General features: G+C 35.9%; 1 protein-coding gene across 8 annotated transcripts in view; it reads left to right on the top strand.

Annotated features, from left to right (window-relative positions):
* Window positions 1-21480, top strand: part of NSUN3 (NOP2/Sun RNA methyltransferase 3) — a 71939-nt gene that overhangs the window by 36179 nt on the left and 14280 nt on the right. For 2 of the 8 annotated variants that reach the window (XR_010155656.1, XR_010155655.1), the window contains 2 exons: window positions 8187-8278; window positions 13084-13239. The exons of 2 other annotated variants lie outside the window; for them this stretch is intronic. Coding sequence is in view for 4 of the 6 variants with exons in the window: in XM_063806926.1 (XP_063662996.1) it covers window positions 1276-1420 (145 nt within the window). In the remaining 2 variants the exon portion in view is untranslated. Of the gene's footprint in view, window positions 1-1275; window positions 3031-8186; window positions 8279-13083; window positions 13240-21480 lie in introns of those variants that run through there. 4 more of the 8 variants (XM_063806928.1, XM_063806927.1, XM_063806926.1 and 1 more) reach the window with 3 other exon arrangements.

Here is a 21480-nt window from a genome sequence, read left to right on the forward strand (position 1 = left end):
CTTACTGAAGCCTTGCCTGACTTCCTAGGAGTGGGGTGGATATTGTCCTCATGTCCTTACCTTCACTTAAAGATACATTTATTGTCAGTTCCTCTGCTACTCAATTATCTAGTACGTGCCTCTCTTTTTGACAAGACTGTAAGCCCCATGGGAGCAGGGATTGTTTTATTATTTTTATTCCTACCATATAATTTGGTGTCTGGCATGTAGAAAAGACTAAGTAATTGTTTAAAAACAGTATATTACACGGGTTGAGTATTTAGAATTTATAGCTGTAATTAAATTGATAGCACAGTTAATCTGACAAAAATAATGATGTAATCATTATGCTGCATGGTGATTAGGCATAAATGTAAAGCAATTCCCATAATTTATTTTTATTAGTATTGCTTTTACATAGCCAAAACATGGCTATAGAGTTTAGTTTTTTTTTAATCATTTAATAAGCTTTTCTTAATATCGTATAGCATTTCAATCATCATTGCAAAAATCATTCACATGCATAAACCCCAGATAGGCACCTTCTTATGTCCCAGCAACTAAGGCTGTTCTGTAGTGGCCACTCCTCTCTTCCATCATCGTACTTCCCTAAAGGAACGGTTTTAGTAGCACATCACTTCAGTAGCAAATTGGCAGGGCACAAAACTGACATCACATTGAATGTAGGTTTTCATGTAATCATATGAGATTGGGAAAGGCTGTCGCACCAGCCATCTCCCATTCTTTTCCTTCAGCAGCTGCTCTACATTCCCTGCCTCTGCTTCCTGGCCTGCCTGAGAGGTTTTGGAATGACTTGAAGCAGCCAAAATTCCGAGTCCCTTGGCTATATGATTATGATGACAAAGGGGAGAGAGCAAGATATCCAAGCTATAGGCAGAGAAAATGATCGGAGTCCTGACATCTACAAGTCTTGGGGTTAAAAAGATAAGGGAAAAAAAAAAATGATGATACCAGACACAATCTCTCTCTTATCTCCTGCCCTTGACTTCAAAAAAATGAAAAAAAAAAAAAAAAGACTATAGCAATTTTATCATCAGGAATAGCTCTGTTTTATCACTATCTCACTACCTAGAATTTCCGCTTGCCTGTCTTCCAGTCTTTCCTCAGCTAGCTAGTTATTGCATTACCTTTCGTTAACAAAAGGCAATCCTTTTATTTCACAATATGAGATAAAAGGTTTTAAAATGCAGGCATGCAAGAGAGTAAAAACATTAATGTGTATGAGTTTCATTCATATGAAGGATTGATTGCAGATCCTTATTTTCATTTACAAAGAGCAATTGGAATGCAGATAAACAAATACTGTCTGGCCCCATATTTTGAGCAGAAGATGGCACTCAGAAGTGAGAAAAGGAGTGGAAAAGATAGTGAAGAGGTAAATAAGGGAAACTTTCTGATTGTACTATTTTCCAAAGGCTAGACTTGTATGTACATTGTCTGTTGACAGATATGGTGCTCAAAGATACTTTATACACATGAGAACTTACACAGCCTTTAAAAGCAAGGACATTCTGTCATTTACTACAACATAGGTGGGACAGTAGGGCATTATGTTAAGTGAAATAAGCCAGAAACAGAAAGATAGATACCATATGATCTCACTTCCGTGTGGAATCTAAGAGTTGATCTCATAGAAATAGCATATAAAGGTGGTTACTGGAGGCTGAGGGTGAAGGGAAGGATGGGGAAAGGTAAGACATCGATCAAAGTCTAACTCTCGGTTAGACTGAAGGAATAAGTTATAATGATCTGTCGCGCTATGTGGTGACCACAGTTAATTATGTATATTTCAAAATTGCTAAAAGAATAGATTTGTAGTATTCTTATCACAAAAGAATGATAAGTTGGTGGGGTGATAGATATGCTAATTAACTAGATTGACTACAATGTATACATAGACCAAGATATCACATTATACTCCATAAATATTTACAATTATTATTTTTCAGTTTTTAAAAAGGTATTTATGCCCTTTATGACTGCGTGAAGGCATGCAGTCACTTTACGAGAAATATTTATGTTACATAAGCAGTCTACACAGTGTTCAGAATTTCAGCTTTTGGAAAGACAGTGTCCTATAACCATATACTCTACAACTCGATACTAATCTGGCACATTTTTATGAAAATTAATGTCTTATTTGATGAAAGTTTTTTATGTTAATTTTTTTTTATTTTTATTTAAAAAAATATTTTAGAGAGAGGGTCTTGCTCTGTCTCCCAGGCTAAAGTGCAGCAGTGGTGCGATCATAACTCACTGCAGCCTCAATCTCCTGGGCTCAAGTGATCCTCTCACCTAAGCCTCCTGAACAGCTGATACTACAGATGCATGCTACCACACTTGCCTAATTTTTAAATTCTTTTCTAGAGACAGTGTCTCACTGTATTCCCCAGGCTGGTCTCGAACTCCTGGCTCCAAGTGATCCTGACTCTTTGGCCTCCCAAGTGCTGAGACCATAAGCACGAGCCACTGTGCCCAGCACTGATGTTAAATTTTTTTTTTAAACTGTTAGTAGATATGTAATACTCCTTAGAATTTTTTAAAATTAATGTACATATAGCAGTATATATAATGATAAAAATAGTAATCTAACTAGTTTTCTGGTTTTTTTTAACATGAAAAACTTATTGGAAGGCACAATGATGACAGGAGAAAGATCTCAAAACAATATGAGTTCTTTGTATACTTAAAGACTCTTTGATTTATCCATATAGAGGTAGAAGAATTAGAATTTTCTATTGAATTTACAGAACACAAAGATAAAAGTTACATAAAATTTTCTCACACATCTGTCCCAAAGCTATTTTCAGGAGATGAGAATGAGGGGCAAGGATAAAAGGAATAATTGAACATAAAGCAGTTCTATGAATGGAATGCCACTTAAAAGTATGCCTTTATTATCATTTCTCAAAATAATTTTTGAGCCAGTCATTCCTGTTACATGCTATGTTGTTCATACTGTATAATCAAATTCTTTTGCCTCATTTGTATTTAAATGTATTACGAAAAATAAAGTGGGAAAATATACTGAAAATGAAATACATGTAGTCTTTAGAAAGTGACTATGATATTTGTATAAGAGAAGTTTACATGATTTTTAGGTGGGAAAGCACTAACTGAAGAATATGATTTATAACAAAAATAAAGGTAACTTATTGCAGTAATGTATCATGTCATTCGTTTCCTAGGAGAAAATCAATCACATTTAAAATACTGACCCCTTCTGGTTTTCTTTTCTCACTACTTGACAAGTAAAATCCAATTTGTGAGCTCATTGAAAAAGGAAGCTTAGATTATTCGGTAACGTTTTGAAAATTTGTATAAATCATCCAGATAACAATCCTTAAAAAGTGGTACTCTGACAGCAAGAATTGTGTTTTGAAAGAAACATTAAAAAAAACAAAACAAAACACTAACATCTATTCTCTGATGCACTGGAGCTAAGATAAGGAATACCTAGTGACTGTGCAGCATGGCCTTCATCATTCATCAACACAGTGACCAAAAAATTGATGTGTTTATATTGGAAAAATAATATTTGAATATATGGGGCTATCAGAATGGAAGATTTCCACCACTGCTTCAGCTATGTATATGTTTTCTTTTTAAAGTTTTAATAATTCAGTTCATGTTGCATACTGTCATCGTATGCTTAGTCATATGTTTGGAATCCAGAAAACAAAAGCAAACTACTATTAACTACTACAATTACTACTAATAATTATTTTCTTCCTCTTTCTGTTCTTTCTCCTCTGTATTCTTCATCTTGTTTCTTTTTTCGTTAAGTTTAGGTGGCAGTAGTCAGAGGTTATGAAATTTAAAATGTGCAATTTGTTTGCAGAAAGTACACACTTCTTTTTAACAAGAGTTTACTGATCAAAGTATTACACATTCAATGAAATGATAAAAGATTGAGGAGCCATCCAAAGCTATAATTTGTAACTATTATATTTTCTTTCATAAAAAGTGTGTCAAATATATATTGACAATATGAATACAATCTTGAAAATAAGATGTTATCAGCATTTATTAATTTATTTACATTATCTACTTTTAAAAATTTATTTATTTATTTATTTATTTTGAGAGAGAGTCTCACTCTGTTGCCCAGGCTGGAGTGCAGTGGCATGATCTCAGCTCACTGCAACCTCCGCCTCCTGGATTCAAGCAATTCTCATGCCTCAGCCTCTCGAGTAGCTGGGATTACAGGTGTCTGCCACCGTACCTGGCTACTTTTTGTATTTTTAGCAGAGATGGGGTTTTACCATGTTGGCCTGGCTGGTTTCAAACTCCCAACCTCAGGTAACCCACCTTCCTTGGCCTCCCAAAGTGCTGGGATTACAGGCATGAGCCACCATGCCTGGCCTAACATTACCTACTTTGTACTGGGAACTTAGCTAAGCATTGCAGATTTTAAAATATGGAAATGATTCTTGTTCTCAAGGTCCTCAGGCCAGTTATCGTAAAATGTGGTAAGACCTATAATAGAGAGAACAGTTAGGGTGCTGGGGGAATAGAGGGAAGGATGCCTAACTTTATTCTTGTTAACAATGGAGTACAAAATAAGCAACAGGTAAATATTTAAACTAAAGAGATTTGTTTAATACACAATATTATTATACAATAGTATAATAATATACAATAGAGTATAATATACTGGAGCTAAGATACATATATTTATTGATTTATTTATTACCCTTGGCTGCTATAGTATGTAGAGTAATTTATATATATATACTATGTAGAGTAATTTATTTATTTATTTATTACCCTTGGCTGCTATAGTATGTAGAGTAATAGGAATCATAATGATATACAATTGATATCTTTTTCCACTTAGTTTATCATGAAGATTTCAATTATTCAATAGTCTTTGAAAACATGCCATTCCTTCATTTATTCAGATAGTTAGGAATATCTAAAACTCTCCTTTCCTTACACGATCTGATTAATGCAAGAAATAGTACAAAAATGTATCCTAATGGAGATTAAAAGATCAACTTTTTAAAGTTCCAGGCAAGAGCCTGGTAACTCTTTGGGAAGGAGTTATAGCAGCTGGCCTGTGATCCATTTCTGTTTTGATTTCCAGGGGGATACTCCTAAGGAAAGAAAGAAGGCAGGTGACCCAATTAAATCTTCTCATAAACATGTAGATAATTGGCCTCCTTGGTAAATAGACTAATGAGTTTTGCTAAGAGGATAGTTCTTATTTATGGCATGCTTTAAGCAGAATGTTCCTGGTTAGGATTGCCTATGGTAAATACAAACTAGCATCTATATAGATTTATGGGGCATGGCTTCCTAGAGATACCACGTATCAACTTCATAAGGTATGTTGTGACATAACCTAAATGCTCCCCATTGTGTGAGGCGACCTGTGAACATGATTTAGAGAATTCATCTATTCTGAGTTAGAAAGCCCATACCCAATACTGGTAGCAAGACCTGGGGAGCTACATCAGCTGTCCCAGACCTTTCTCTGCTTCTCTTGTGCCACTTGATTGCCTGTATACTTAAAATTATTATTAAATAGTAAAGCTTGATAGTGGATAAGGTCTCTGGTCTGTGTGAATCTGATTTGACAATTTGATCTTTTATGTTAGCTCACTCCTGAACCCCAACCAGGCCTCTGTGATGAGGCTGAATTGAGGGGCATGATTTGGACCTGAGTCCCAGTTGCAAGCTTTTTATTCCAGTCCCACGTCTAAATCTTGGGATTCAATCAACTCTTCCAACCAGCTATTAGACAGAAAATAAAAGCCTTGCCCCTTACATGCTTGGCATGGAAACATGATTAAGAGGATGAGGGGATAGCTTATTCCATAATTTAGCACAACAGTTATATATACAGTGGAGAGCTACTGAAGTATTTCTAATAATGAAATCAAATAATTACATTTATTTTAGAAAGATTATTACACATAGAGGGTAGACACAAGAGAGCAAACATAGAGAGAAGAAAGCAATTGAGAATAAATAATTAGGAAGTTATGGAATTTTTCCAGATGAGCAATGATTATCAATGGATTAATGTTAGAAGAAAGCAGTCTTCAAAATAAGATACTTTAAGTGTTTCATTAACTCACCATAGTTTATTCAATTTGTAAAATACCATGGATGTTAACAAGAGTTTAACATCTTTTTTTCTTAATAATTTGAAAAGCTTTTAATGGATATTTTACAAAACAAAACTGAGCCAATAAGTATAATAAGTATATTTAAGTATTTGAAACATGGAGCACATAAATTCTTCTAGTTTAAAAAATTTGAACTGACTTTTCAAGATTTCTAAAGAGTGACCATTGCGTGCAGCAGAGGATGACCTGGCTATTTTGGGAAAAGGTGCGTCTTTGTCACGTGAACATTCTTAGTTATCTCTTGGTGTTCTGTATTCTTTTTGCCTCCCCCGAATCTTCTTTCTGAGGGAACAACGACTTTTATGATCCAAAGGATTGAACCTTGGGCTGAAAAACCACGATCCAGCCTATCCGTTAAGAGTCCCTGTGACTCTTTCTTCTTCTGTCAGCAAGATTTTCCTGGCATTTGGCCTCATTCTGCCACTCACTACAGGAATTTGAACTTACCATGCCATTGACCTAAATGGAGTCACTAAAATGCCTTTAGTAAATTTTGTAGGCGTTTATTTCTTTTTTAGTCTGGCTACTGCAGGAGTCAAATGACTTCTTTAGGAAAAGATGGTCATTTTTTTTCCTCCAAAGATTTATTTAGGACATTGGCGTTCAAACTCTGCTCTGTAAAGATGTAGGGTTTCTGTGGAATCGCTTGAGGAGCTGTCTTGAAGGAATAGATAGGGATGAACCGGAGACCCCCTTAGTCTGGCACACCAAATCTAACTAGAGGCAGGGTATCTTTTTTCTGGTTAAGCATGTAGAATTTCACTTGAAGAAAGTTTCTTCTTAACACACACACATACATACACACACACGGTTTGAATAAACCCTTTTAAATCATTAAAATCAACTATAAGCAATCTCCATTTATAAGCACATTTGCCATGGGACAAAATCAGGTCAATTCTGGTGGTTTTCTTGAAGGCTTTTCTTTTTTTTTTTTTCCATTTGTATGAGTTAAGAGGCAATGGTTGATAGGTCAAAGACCCTACCTTGAAGTTAGGCAGGCCTAATGTGGGTTTGTTGTCACTCTTTGCTCACCTAAGCAACACAAAATGAGATCCTTATGTTCAATTTTAGTGGAGCAGTTTTAATCCCTACTGTTCCATACTCATATTAATGAGGCAATGAACTGTTAAGAAGAGGTAGTAAATGTGAAGTCTCCAAGTGGAAACCAATAATAAATATGTTAAAATTTGTCATTTATAATCTATTTCAAAAATCTAATGTCATTACTCTGTTGTACTAGTACTTTATAAGAAATATTGAATATAAATATAAAGAAATATTCTTTATAAGAAATATTGCTTCTTCAAGGTAAAAACTTACTGTCAGTGGAAAGAAGATAATTATCAGCATTTGTTTTTGTTTCTAAGTCTGACAAAAGAATAGCCACTGGGTATGGTATCTCTGAAAACGGCAAGCTTGGTCATGTTTCTTTATCTTGAATTTACAGAAGTCTTTTGATAATAAACAGTGTGATATCTAGAAATTTGATTACTTAACTGTGAGCACAGTGAAGGCTACCCTCAGGCTTGTAAAATAATACTTTTAAAACTGATGACGGCATTAGGTAACTATCAACCTAGAAATGTCTGTGTTTTAGATTCTTATAGTACCCTGAAACTTAATTTTAAATCTGCACCTATTTGATAGATTGTACATGAGCTTCAACTTTTCACCTTAATGTTTTCTTTGGTCGTAGTGTATAATAGTGGTCGGGGTTTTTTTTGTATTTGCTTTCTTGCCCAGACTGCTGTTTGCCAGCAGAAATAGTAAACTGATAGAAACAGGGTGAAATGATGAGAAACAGGCAGTGGAAAAATGAAAGAAATGGGAACTGCTGAAAAGGAACAAAAACAGAAATACTGGAAAGGAATACTAGAAGTCAACAATGTAGTATTTAAAAAAATGAAATGGAAAGGAAAAGTAAATGAAGAAAAAATTCCCAAAATGCTTCAGGGAAGAAAAGAAATGGTTAAAGATATGGTTTTACCATTTGTTAAATTATATTGTAGCAATTAAAACATTTCTTTTTTTTTTTTCTTGAGACAGGTGCACTGGCACAATCTCAGCTCACTGCAACCGCCACCTCCCACGCTCAAGCAGTCCTCCCACCTCAGCCTCCCAAGTAGTTTGAACAATAGGTATACACCAGCTAATTGTATTTTTTGTAGAAATGAGGTTTTGCCATGTTGCTCAGGCTGGTCTCAAACTCCTGGGCTCAAGCGATCCGCCTGCCTTGGCCTCCCAAAGTTCTGGGATTACGGGCATGAATCACTGTGCCTGGCCTAATTAAAATATTTCTATTGCTGTATCAAATTAGGCATATATATGTTTTGTTGTTGTTGTTTTGTTTTTGTTGTTGTTGTTTGTTTTGAGGTGGAGTCTCACTCTGTCGTCCAGGAGTGCAGTGGTGTGATCATGCCGCCTTGACCTCCTGGGCCCAAGTGATCCTCCTGTCTTAGCTTTCTGAGTAGCTGGGACCACAGCATGTGCCACCAGACCTGGCTAATTTTTTATTTTTTGTAGAAACAGGGGTCTCTCTATGTTACCCAGGCTGGTCTCAAACTCCTGTACTCAAGTAATCCTCTTGCCTTGGCCTCTGAAAGTGCTGGGATTATAGGTGTGAGCCACCATGCCCGGCTAATTTTTTTTTTTACTAGATTAATTTTCTTTAAATCAGACAGTCTACTGTCTCCTGCCCCACTCTCCCAAACTCTGTTAGGTTTCCCTTTTGTTACTAGAAAGGCAGTGTAAGGGACAACTGACATTTTTAAATGTCTTAATGGTATTTTGGGGACACCATATCTCAATTTTAAAACAGTGGTCATGTTCCATAACGTCAAGTTTACTTTAAAAAGGTTACCTAACTGTTCTACTCAATCAGAAATGAGACCACAATTGCTAAGTAGCTGCCCTCATTAACAGGCTATTTTACTTTCTGTAGGAATTTATTATTTATGACCCAGTTGGCAGGAAGAAAAACCATTCTCATTTTTATAAATTACTTGTTAGCAAAAGCTTTTTTTTTTCCTTTTTTTTTTTTTTTCAGATAAAGCCTCTGGCCTCTATCATTTCCATTTGTTCTATAACATAAAAGTTAGAGGTTGCTTCAACTATTCTCTACTCAGAATTTTTTTTGATAAAATTTTTATTTTGATATAATTTTAAACTTAGAAAAAAATGTAAGAATAGTACAAGGAGCTCCTGTGTGCTCTTTATAGAGATTCATCAACTGTTTTACATTTCACCACATTTACTTTTTTTTATTATTATACTTTAAGTTCTGTGATACATGTGCAGAACTCTATCCAGAATTTTTGTTAGTTTCAATTAAATATATTTCTTTGTTTTACACTGAAAATTCTCTTCCTGACCTGCCTCTTAATAAAGGTAGCATTTATTTGTTTTTTGTTTGTTTGTTTTATTTTATTTTGAGACGGAGTCTTGCTCTGTTGCCAGGCTGGAGTGCAGTGGCACGATCTTGGCTCACTGCAACCTCCGCCTTTCAGGTTCAAGTGATTCTCCTGCCTCAGCCTCCCGAGTAGCTGGGACTACAGGCACACGCCACCATGCCCAGCTGTTTTTGTACTTTTAGTAGAGATGGGGGTTTCACCATTTGGGCCAGGATGGTCTTGATCTCTTGACCTTGTGATCCACCCACCTCAGCTTCCCAAAGTGCTGGGATTACAGGTGTGAGCCACCGCGCCTGGCCTTTTTATTTTATTTTTTTGAGACACAGTCTTGCTCTGTTGCCCAGGCTGGAGTGCAATGGCACAATCTCAGCTTACTGCTCACTAAGGTGGAGGCCTCCCGGGTTCCAGCAATTCTCCTGCCTCAGCCTCCCAAGTAGCTGAGATTATAGGCACCCACCACAACACCTGGCTAATTTTTTGTATTTAGTAGAGACGGGGTTTCACCATGTTGGTCAGGCTGGTCTCGAACTCCTGACCTCAGGTGATTCACCCAACTTGGCCTCCCAAAGTGCTGGGATTACTGGCGTGAGCCACTGCACCCAGCCCATTCATTTATTTAATATGTTTTAAAAATATAGTTTCCAGTTGTGCTGTATGTAAAAAATACAAAATGAATGCAGCACAAACCCTGTTTTCAAGCAGCTAAAAATTTATTCCTTGGGAAAAACAGAATAGGGAGAAATTCCATGGAGAATCAATGAAAGTTTCAAAGACTGAGCTCTGAAGTGGGTCTAGGTGAAGAGACCATTTTTATTCACTTTTTTTCTAAGTGACTACAAGCTCATTCACCTAGTTAAAAGGAAATTTTATGATTTTTGTGGCAATTTGTGTAAGCATTAGAACTTTCTAAGCATCTAGAAAGAAGAGGCAAATAATCAATTTTAATTCCTTGATTTGGTAGTTAATTACACAAGAGTGTCTATCTTGCTTTGAAGGGGCAGAAGTATTGCTAGCTATGTATCGGAGTTTGGTCAGAGTAAAATCTCCACAAATGATATAAGAGATTTATTATTGGAATTAGATATTTAATTAAGGGAGCTGTTTAAGTAGTCTGTTTTATTGCGTCACTACTTCTGGTGGTAGGCTTTAAGTGAGCAGGGCTGGCAGTTAGCACGTGAGGTTAGCGGGGAGTAAAAGACACACTAGAATCCACGAAGACAAAAGATGAAACACGTCTCTTCTCTGCACATCCGGTTTGATGATGTGAGCGATCTGCAGAAAAGCTGGTGGATTCCACCATGGACCTGCACAGGAACCTGGTCCAGAATTTGGAAGAGCTGAAGGAAGGTCCTGTGATTCCTGGAGGAGCTGTGGGCACAGTTGCTGCCCTTACCTACATGTTGAGCCACTGGATGTGTAACAATATATGTGTACACTAAGCTCAAGGAGTTTTTGACGATTACATAGCAAAGTTACCAAGATATATGACATTTTATTACCCCAGAAAGATTCTGAGTACGCCTTCAGAATTCATTGTTCCCTTCATCAAAAGCAGTTATTTTTCTGATTTCTTTTTACCATAGATTAGTTTTGCCTGTTCTCAAACTTAAAAAGGTAATGAAATAGCATGTACTCTTTTATCTGGAATTTTTCTCTCGGCATAGTATTTTTGAAGTTTATTCATAGTGTGTGTCTCAAAAGTTTGCTCCTTTTTATTGGGTCAGGTGTAAAAGTGGTATTTTTGCTTTTGGCTTAACTCCCATTGTCTGGACAAGAACATTTACTTAGAAGTGCATGAATAAGGCTTGAGGCGACTGTATTATTCCTGGAGGAGCTGCCTCCTTAGAGATAACTTTCAGTGATAGGAAGTTATCAGTGATAACTTTCAGTGATAGGAAGTTATCAGTGATAACTTTCAGTGATAGGAAGTTATCAGTGATAACTTTCAGTGATAGGAAGTTATCAGTGATAACTTTGGGTTACAAAATCTTTTCAACCCTGTGAGGCCCAAATTGCTGAATTCTCAGTAGGCTTGGATTTCAACACACAGAGAGCATTCCTGAGCAGAGCTGTGTTCTTCCATCTCAGCATCCAAATCCCTCAGATCTTTCCTGAGCTTTCTCTCATTAACATACACTAACATGTTACAATTTTCTTCTAGTTATCCTAGAGTTATGTAAATGTTGTTAGTATATAGTCTCTCTTCCAAGATATCATAAACAATGATTTTATTAAATGTTTTGGCATGGCACAGTAAGAATCACTGACTATATTAGAGTTCTCCAGAGAAAAAGAGTGGAGATATACATGTATATATATATACACACACACACACACACACACACACGCATATATATATATACACACACATATATATGTATGCACATATATACATATGTGTGTGTGTGTGTGTGTGTGTGTGTGTATATATATATCTGCTTTGACTCCTTCCTACTAGTTGCAATGCAGATTAAACAGCAAGAACTGGGATAACCACCCTGGATTGTGGGGTTGAAGATTGGGCCTGGATCCCTGATGATTCTGGAGTCTGGCCATCTACTAGTTACCTGGACAACCTTGGGAAGCCATCATAGTACAATCATAGATGATTACATAAACCTAGATGATACAGCCTACTACTACACACCTAGGCTATATGGTATAGCCTGTTGCTCCTAGGCTATAAACCTGTACAACAAGTTACTGTACTGAATACTGTAGGCAGTTGTAACACAGTGGTATTTGTGTATCTAAACATACCAAAATGGAAAAGGTACAGTAAAAATATGCTATAAAAGATAAAAAAAATTGTACACCTGTATTAAGGAGCTTGCCATGAAGGGAGCTTGCAGGACTGGAAGTTGCTCTGGGTGAGTCAGTGAGTGAGTGGTGAGTGAATGTGAAGGCCTAGGATATTCCTGTACACTACTGTAGCGTTTATAAACTCTGTACACTTAGGCTACACTAAATTTATAAAATAATATTTTTCTTTCTTCTATAATAAACCTTAGCTTACTGTAACTTTTTTACTTTATAAAGTTTTAAAGTTTTTAATAACTTTTTGACATTTCTAATACTAAGCTTAAAACAAACATTGTACAGCTGTACAAAAATATTTTCTTTCTTTATATCCTTATTCTATAAGTTTTTTTCTATTTTTAAATTTAATTTTTTGTTGTTGTTGTTGTTAAACTTTTTTGTTAAAAACTAAGATGCAAACACATACTTTAGCCTAGGCCTGCACAGGGTCAAGATCATCAATATCACTGTCTTCCACCTCCACGTCTTATCCCACTGGAAGGTCTTCAGGGGAAGTGGCATGTGTGGAACTGTCATCTATGATAACAATACCTTCTTCTGGTAACCTCCTGTAGGATCTGTCTGAAGCTGTTTTACAGTTACCTTTTTTTTTTTTTTTAAGAAGGAGGACCTGCTTAAATAATGATAAAAAGTATAGTAAATACTAGATGATAGGAATTTTTCAGCTGCATTATAATCTCATGGGACCACTGTCTGCCTGTCTTTCTATCGAGAGAGAGAGAGAGATTTAAGGAACTGGCTTACACAGCTATGAAGGCTAAGTCCCAAATTTGCTGGATGTGCTAGAGCCTGGAGACCCAGGGAAGAGTCAACATCGCAGGTCAAGTGCAAAGGCCATCTGCTGGAGAATTCCATCTTGTTCCAGGGAGGTCAGTCTTTTGTTCTATTCAGTTCTTCAACTGACTGAAGCCCACCCACATTATGGAGGGCCATCTGCTTTACTCAGTCTAACAATTCAAATGTTACTGTCATCTAAAAACACCCTCACAGACACACCCAGAATAATACTTGGCCAAATATCTGAATATCATGGTTCAGCCAAGTTGAACATAAATTATCTAGCCATCATACTGGCTTTCTAACCTGTAGTGTTTGTGACCTTGCCCTCTGTTACCTGTTTATTAAGGCAGTTCTTCACTTAGATTCTGCTACAACAACTCCACATGGTACCAAATTCAGTATTAGTTAAGACAGTTTTTCTTCTAATATAACAGAGAAAGAGACTCAAAATAATAGGGACTTAAATAAGAATCTGAGTAGGCTTCCCAGCGTTGTCTAGGTAATCAGTAGATGGCCAGACTCCAGAATCATCAGGGATCCAGGCCTAATCTTCAACCTCACAATCCAGGGTGGCTATCTCAGTTCTTGCTGTTTAATCTGCATTGCAACTAGTAGGAAGGAGTCAAAGCATAATTCAACATTACTTCCACTCACATCTCATGGGTCAGACGTAGTCATATGGTTATGGTTATTACAAGGCAGTTTAGGAAATTAGCCTTGGCTGTGCCCAATTAAAAATCCCATTACTACGGAAGGAAATGAGAACAGATACTGAAGAGTAACTAGAGGTGTCTGCTACAAGTTGGAAATTCCTTGACCAGGTAATGCTGGAAGATGTGAAGAGAATAACCAAACTCTTTTTTTTTTTTTGAGACGGAGTCTTGCTCTGTGGCCCGGGCTGGAGTGCAGTGGCACAATCTCGGCTCACTGCAAGTTCTGCCTCCCGGGTTCATGCCATTCTCCTGCCTTAGCCTCCCAAGTAGCTGGGACTACAGGGACCCGCCACCATGCCCAGCTAATTTTTTGTATTTTTAGTAGAGACAGGGTTTCACTGTGTTAGCCAGGATGGTCTCAATCTCCTGACCTCATGATCCGCCCACCTCAGCCTCCCAAAGTGCTGGGATTACAGGTGTGAGCCACCGCACCCGGCCCAAGAATAACCAAACTCTTAAGCAAGAAAGCCAGTTTGAAAGATTTTACAATAATCAAGAAGTAGTTGACAAAGCCCTTACATAATGAATGGCAGGGGATAACTGCCATTAAAAGTATGAGCTATAGAACTATATTACCTGGATTTTAATCCTGGTTTGGACATTTCCCGAGAAATTTTGTACAAATAACTGTCTTGCCTTAGTTTTCTCATCTGCAAAGTAAGAATAATAGTTCATGCCTCAGAACTTAATTGAAAGATTGAATGAGGTAACATATAACACACTTAACGTCAGGTAAAAAAGGAAATGAAGGATAAAGTTCTAGGGCAGACTGATATTTAAGGGATTTGAAAAAGAGGAAAGGCAGATGGGGAGGCGGAGGCTAAAGGGGGACTTCAGAGAAATAGAAGATGAACAAAGAAAAAATAGCTTCCAGGAAGCCAGTCAGAAGAAAGTTTCATGAAGTTGAGGATTAATGGCAGAATCAGGTAAATGAAGGCTGAAAATAGACTTTTTAATACAGGCTGTTTGTCTACTTATTTTCTTGCTGAGTCAAGCTTCTGAGGAAAACAGTATTTTTATCTACCTTTTAGAGTTATACAAACAAAGTATTGTTAAATGAATTACCAAGTTATTTGGAAAACTACCAAGGTATTCCAAATTATTTGGAATTTTAATGAAGGACTAACTACTTTTGAGTTTCTACATTGAGTCTAATATGTTAAAATTGTACACAACTATCATTTAAATGCCAATCTGTGATGAAAAGTTTCAAATTATGTCTCAGTGTGAAGTATGTGCTTTCATTCACCTCATCATAATGCTGTACAGCAGCACTTTAATAGGTGGAGGTTGTATGCTCTATAAAAGGACTGGTAGGTAAGATTCTCAGGTCATTGCTTAAGACCTATTAATTCTACTTTCTTTATGTTAAAAGTGCCTGGAGGTATATAGTTATTTTTTACCTTCAATGGGTATTTGAGACAATTGGGATGTTAGAATGAATGCATGTGGTGTCCTGTGTCTCATTGCCTCAAATTCCAAACTTATTTTAGCAGTCATAGTATTTGCTTCAGGGCACATAGCTTGAGGTAAAAGCTTGAGGTCCTCTTTCCGGTACTAGATTTGAGTGGCAGTCTTCGTGCTGCTTTAATTAGCTGTGTCACTTCAGGCAAATCAGAGTCTTTGTGACCTTCGATTTGATAAATCTTGTCAGACTATTTACCTTGTACATCTCACCTCATAAGATTTTATTAAGACTCTGTCTGTGAAGTGCTCTTTAACTAGAGCACCAAGTAAACATAAGGTAGTATTAATTAAGCTGATCACATGTCCTACACTCAGTTAACATAGGAGTGAGCATCTTGTTTGATTTCTGGACCAAATCCACATTCTGTTCTCTTTTATTCAGGAAGATTCTTTCTATTTTGTTTACTTATTTTTTTAAATAATTTCTTGTATTTTAGATTCGGGGGTACATGTGCAGGTTTGTTACACGGATGTGTTGCGTGATGCTGAGGTTTGGGATACGATTGATCCCATCATCCGGGTAGTAAGCATAGCACCAAATAGTTTTTCCACCCTTACCCCCCTTCTGCCCTCTCCCTTCTAGTAGTTCCCAGTGTCTATTACTGCCATCTTTATGTCCGTGAGTACACAATGTTTAGCTCCCATTTATAATTGAGAACATGTGATACTTGGTTTTCTGTCCCTACATTAATTCACTTAGGATAATGGTTTCCAGCTGCATCCATGTTGCTGCAAAGGACATGGTTTCTTTTTTTTTTCTTGCTGCTCTATTCTAGTTTAAAGAAAGTGTAAGAATTTCCTCATGGAGGAATATGTACATGTGTCCAGTGTTCTCTGGAAGCATCTTACCTTTTCGGTTTTGGACTTAAACTGTCATTTGGGCAGTGAGATAAAAAGACTGTAGTTTTCATACATTTTTCACATTATTAATTATATAACTGTTTTTCTTTTCTACATAAGTTGCAGATAGCTTTATAAGGTAGTCTCATATAGGCTTTCTGAAATATTAATTGAGTATTAAATGGTTACAATGGACCAACTGCAGGATCGATGTTCCTATGCTTATTTTAAATTTTTTAAATTTCTACAGTCTTACTTGGTTTTAAAAAATGTATAATGCTAGAGTTTCTGAGAAGGAAAAACTTGCTAATATTGTGGCATCCTTTACTTATATTTGCTTCCAACGGAAGGGTACTATTGCCTTGATACTCTAATGGCGAAGGAAGGGACATGAATAAAGATGAGGAATAAATATATTAATCATAGTATATTGGGGCTGTAATCTTAATTTTTCAAGAGCACAGACATGTATGATTCTTTTACTTCTGTACCAGAAATTGTAGGCGAGACAGCGATTGTGACTTCAAACTTGTTTTAGCGATGACATAAAAAGAATTTGTTTATCTCCTGGTGATAAGTCATGAGGAATTAATGAAAGAGGGAAAATCACTCTCGTTTCGGTCAAAAGATGGCACTGTTGCTGTGCTGATTATTCTTTTCTGCTCAGCCCTTTTTAAATGCAGAAAACAGTTGAATACAGTGATCTAATTAACACTGACCCTCCCATCAGAATGCCAAATTTTCTAATCAAGCACCAAAAGAATAGATCCGAGAAAGAGAATTTATATTTTTAAAAAAGTGTTAGGATGTTTTAATAGCTATTTATAAAAATAACATTCTGTGTTTGAAACGCAGATATTTGCCAAGGGAAAAATAGGACATCCTGCATCGTGGTTTAAATTTTGGTTATGTTTTGAAACACCTTCCTTTGGAACTTTGATAACTGTCAGTGTTTTAAGACATTTTAGGTTTTGTTTTGTTTTATTTTAGTTTTTCAAGATCATTGAACTTATGCTATAATTAAGATAATACATGTTTTTCTTTAAGGTATTTAAGTCAAGTAATAATTTTTCTTTTATTTTCCTTTCTTACTATCCTTTAGTTGGAAGCCTGTGTAGATTAGTCTGGGAATGTTAAGGTGGTCTGTCTTGTGCTAGAGAAGCAACACATTCTCACCTTGTTTTAAGCCAGTTTCTTAAAAGGCTTTTGAGGCATGATTCTATTTCCCTCTAAGCAGACCTTTCAAGGATGGAGAACTTCATCCTTGAAGGCAAAACATTAAACTTTGGGAAAGACAAAATGAATGCCTTTAAAAAATACGTTTATTATTGATTTTACAGAATTTCTTTAAAATACAGACATGCAGATCAAAACATTTTTTGAGGAAGTGAGAGAAGGAATCCTTGGTGTATTGAAACCACAAAACAATCCAGTTTTCCTTAGAAAACTCTGGTGGAATCCTGCATATAGACTGCTTATCAGTAGATTTGCCTATCTGATGCTTTTAAAAGTTAACATTTAAATGATTTACTTGCAACAAGTAATTAAATTAAGCTTTTATTGGATAACTAACTATGTGGTTAACTAGTTTTATCATACTAACTAGTTTTATCATACATGCAGATATTTACAGAAGATATTGTATATAGTTTTACAGTATAATTCATTTGGATCTAAAATACAAGCAGAAAATCTTATTTAATGGCAGATGTGTTTCAGAATTCAGAATTTGTTTGGATTTGTTAAAGAGTTAATATAGTACATACTTAATACATGGTCTAACCTCCTTTCTACAGGAGGGTCTGGAACAATACTCCATAATCAAACATATAAACATTTTTTCAGCAAGACATATGAATAGTTATACCACATGAGATAAGTCTTGGCCGTAAATAGCCTTACATGAGTTTAAGTCAGATTTTTAAGCCAAGTGAATCTGCCACAACTTTTTTTTTTTTTTTTTTTTTTTTTTTGGGAGACAGAATCTCGCTCTATCATCTATGCTGGAGTGCAGTGGCATGATCTCGGCTCACTGCAACCTCCACCTCCTGGGTTCAAGTGATTCTCCTGTCTTAGCCTCCCGAGTGGCTGGGGTTATAGGCGCACGCCACCACACTCGGCTAATTTCTTATATTTTTGGTAGAGATGAGTTTTCACCATGTTGGCCAGGCTGGTCTTGAACTCCTGACCACAAGTGATCTGTCCCCTTTGGCCTCCCAAAGTGCTGGGATTACAGACGTGAGTCACCACGCCCGGCCTCACAACTTAATTTTTAAAAACCTGTAAGTTACAGAGCTTTTTGGATTTCACAACAGAGTATAAGAGATAGACCTGAAGTACCACTTGGTTGTATTCTGTGAACTGTCAAAAATCTATTGAGGATTTTCTGTTTGCAAATGAGGGAAATTTAACATTATATTCTATTTAATGGTTTCTTTTTTAAAACTGTGTATTGTTTTGTTTTTAGCAGCTTCATTAACTAGGTGGTTCAAACACAAAATGCATTTCAGCCTGTTCCATGATACACTGAAAGACAAGCAAAGATTTGGGGAAAGTTGTATACCTGATATCTGCCATATAGTAACAGGTTATCTGGTATACATTCCGTGGCAAGAAGGGCATCTTTCTTTCTCTTTTAGGAGTACTTGGGGTAAAATCATTTTCTACTATATATTTTTTCTTTTTTTCTTACCTTCATTATGCAGTAGGCCATTGTATTATATGCTATAAAATTAATCAAGATCAACTTTGTTTTCTACAGCAGTGTTGTGAGAGAGAATCTTACCTCATATTTCAAGTAGGGTTTAAACCTGATCAGCACTTTTATAGGAGGCTTCTGAAGGGAATGTGTGTGTTTTGGAGAAATGATAGAGGGATTATATTATGTCGCAATTCTGCTTCCTTTAGCAGTACTTCCTCCAATGAAGAGAAGTTGGTTAATGGGTACAAAAATACAGTTAGATAGAAGATATAAATTCTAGGATTTGATGGTACAGGAAGGAAATTGTAGTTAACAATAATTGATTGTATATTTCAAAGTAGCTAGAAGAGAAGAATTGTAATGCTCCCAAGATAAAGAAAAGATAATTGTTTGTGGTGATGGATTTCCTAATTACCCGATTTGATCATTCTACATTGTAAACATGTATCAAAATAAAACATATACCTTCAGATTATCTACAATTATGATATATCAATTTTTTAAAAAGTACTTCCCTAGCTTTGCATTATAATTGGGCATTTTATATTAAAGAATATGTAAAACCCAAGATAATGTTTACTAGTTTCCATTTTAGAGTATTAGGTTAGCATTGTACTTAATCTGATCAAATAATACTTTTGCTTCTACTGTTGTTAGTCATGACATTTTTCTGACTTCTACTTTTAAGTATGATTAGAAAGTTTACTGTTATCATTAGAATTCAATGATGAATAATACCAGTCTTAATACAGCTTGGTTCGTAATAATTTCATGCATTATAGTTAGTGGTTAGCACAAATACGACATTACTCAGGATCTTGTTAAACCATGATACAGGATCATTCAGGAGCCAAGGGGCCATAGCTCATTTGGAGAGGTTAATAGAGGATACTATACTATTATGCAAAAATGGATGTTGCTTGGCTGGCTGTTTAGTTTTCCTTCCTCTTATTTTAAAAAAAAATAATAAATAACTAAATGGCACAGACATTTACACAAGCATAGAGAACCCAACCTGTCTCTTTTTTTCTTCTTCGTTCTCTAATCCTGACTTGTCTTTTTATGTGGTCAGTACCACAGCTTTGCCAAAGTTTATTAGTATTATTCAAGTCTTTCTAATCTCTAAATGTTTTGCCACCTCCAGAATTTAAAATTTCTTAGTGAGCTTGTTAAGACCTATTAAGCAATATCTTTCTTTTGTTTTGAGTGAATCATTTTGCTCCCCCAAACAACCCTTCTCACATCCTGCCATCTAACTGTTGTAAAAATACAAATACAGTCCTCTGTTTGTGATTTGGATGAAACCTGTGATAATAATTTCTTGTTTCTTGTACACTACTTCAAAATGTGTATAAATTGTTATGGAAGCAGATGATTTATCCCAGACATTATTTTAATGGACAGGGCCCTGTATATTTAGGTACTTAGATTTTAGTAGTGTGCTAATTTTTGCTTAGTATATTGTAAAATACATCTTTTAATTTTGATTGGAAAACAAAGACCAGAAATACTGGTTTTTAAATCATTGAACTTGTCTGATTATAGAGTTGTTGTATGTTCTTGCCTTAACAGAAACTATAGTGTGTAATGATAAATTGTAATTATAGAGATAGTTTTATACTTTCTGCAAAAGCAGTGGGAGGCCACAACATGGTCTGGTTCAGTTCGTAAGAAAAATGGCATTTATGGCTCTGGGGGACGGGGACAGGGAGATGGTTTCAGGATTAAACTGTTCCACCTCAGATCATCAGGCATTAGTTAGATTCCGGAGCTCAGGTGGTAATGCCTGCTCACCCACCACTCAACTCCTGCTGTGCAGCTGGGTTCCTAATAGGTCACAGACTGGTACTGGTCTGTAGGCCCAGGGATTGGGGTCCCCTGATCTATAGCATAAGATAATTCTCAGAGTAGAAAAATCTTAACTATAAACCCTAGGAGTGAGTTTTTACAAATTGCCTGCCTTCCTTTATCTTTGAATACAAATTTCTGATAGTTTTAAAATACATAACTACTGAAAGCAAAAGGATAAAAATGATATTTAAACAACATGCAGCAGTAGCAAAACAGTAAGACCATTTGACAGGAATCCCTAACATTTGCCTTATGGTTTTGAGATTAACCCAATTTGTTTTAAAAAGGCTTTGTGTTACCACATACAATTTTCTCATTTAGAAATTAATGTGGGCAGTTAAGTTATACCTGCCTAATTTTAGAAAGATAAATTATGAATGTCGAAATGAAAGGTAAGCAGAAGAATCAGCCAACATTGGCAACATTAGAGAAATTAATTTAAATTTGCATTAAGCCAGGAACATATTGTTTGTAAATTATGAGGCTTCTATGTACTTTTGTACAGCTTTAATGAAAAAGAATCATACTTACTTGATTAAGCATTGGCTTTGCTAATTGTGGAACTAAGACCAAAATAGTCATTTTCATGGGAGGTTGGAAATATCTGAATTCAAATATTGCCTATATCCACAATAATCTAACATTTTTATTGTGTATTTCTCTATTTTTAATTGTTTAAAAATACATAACATAAAATTTGCTATCTTAACCATTTTTAAGTGTACAGTTCAATAGTGTTAAGTACATTCACATTGTTG

Source organism: Pan troglodytes, chromosome 2 (assembly GCF_028858775.2).
Source record: "Pan troglodytes isolate AG18354 chromosome 2, NHGRI_mPanTro3-v2.0_pri, whole genome shotgun sequence".
Taxonomy (NCBI): domain Eukaryota; kingdom Metazoa; phylum Chordata; class Mammalia; order Primates; family Hominidae; genus Pan; species Pan troglodytes.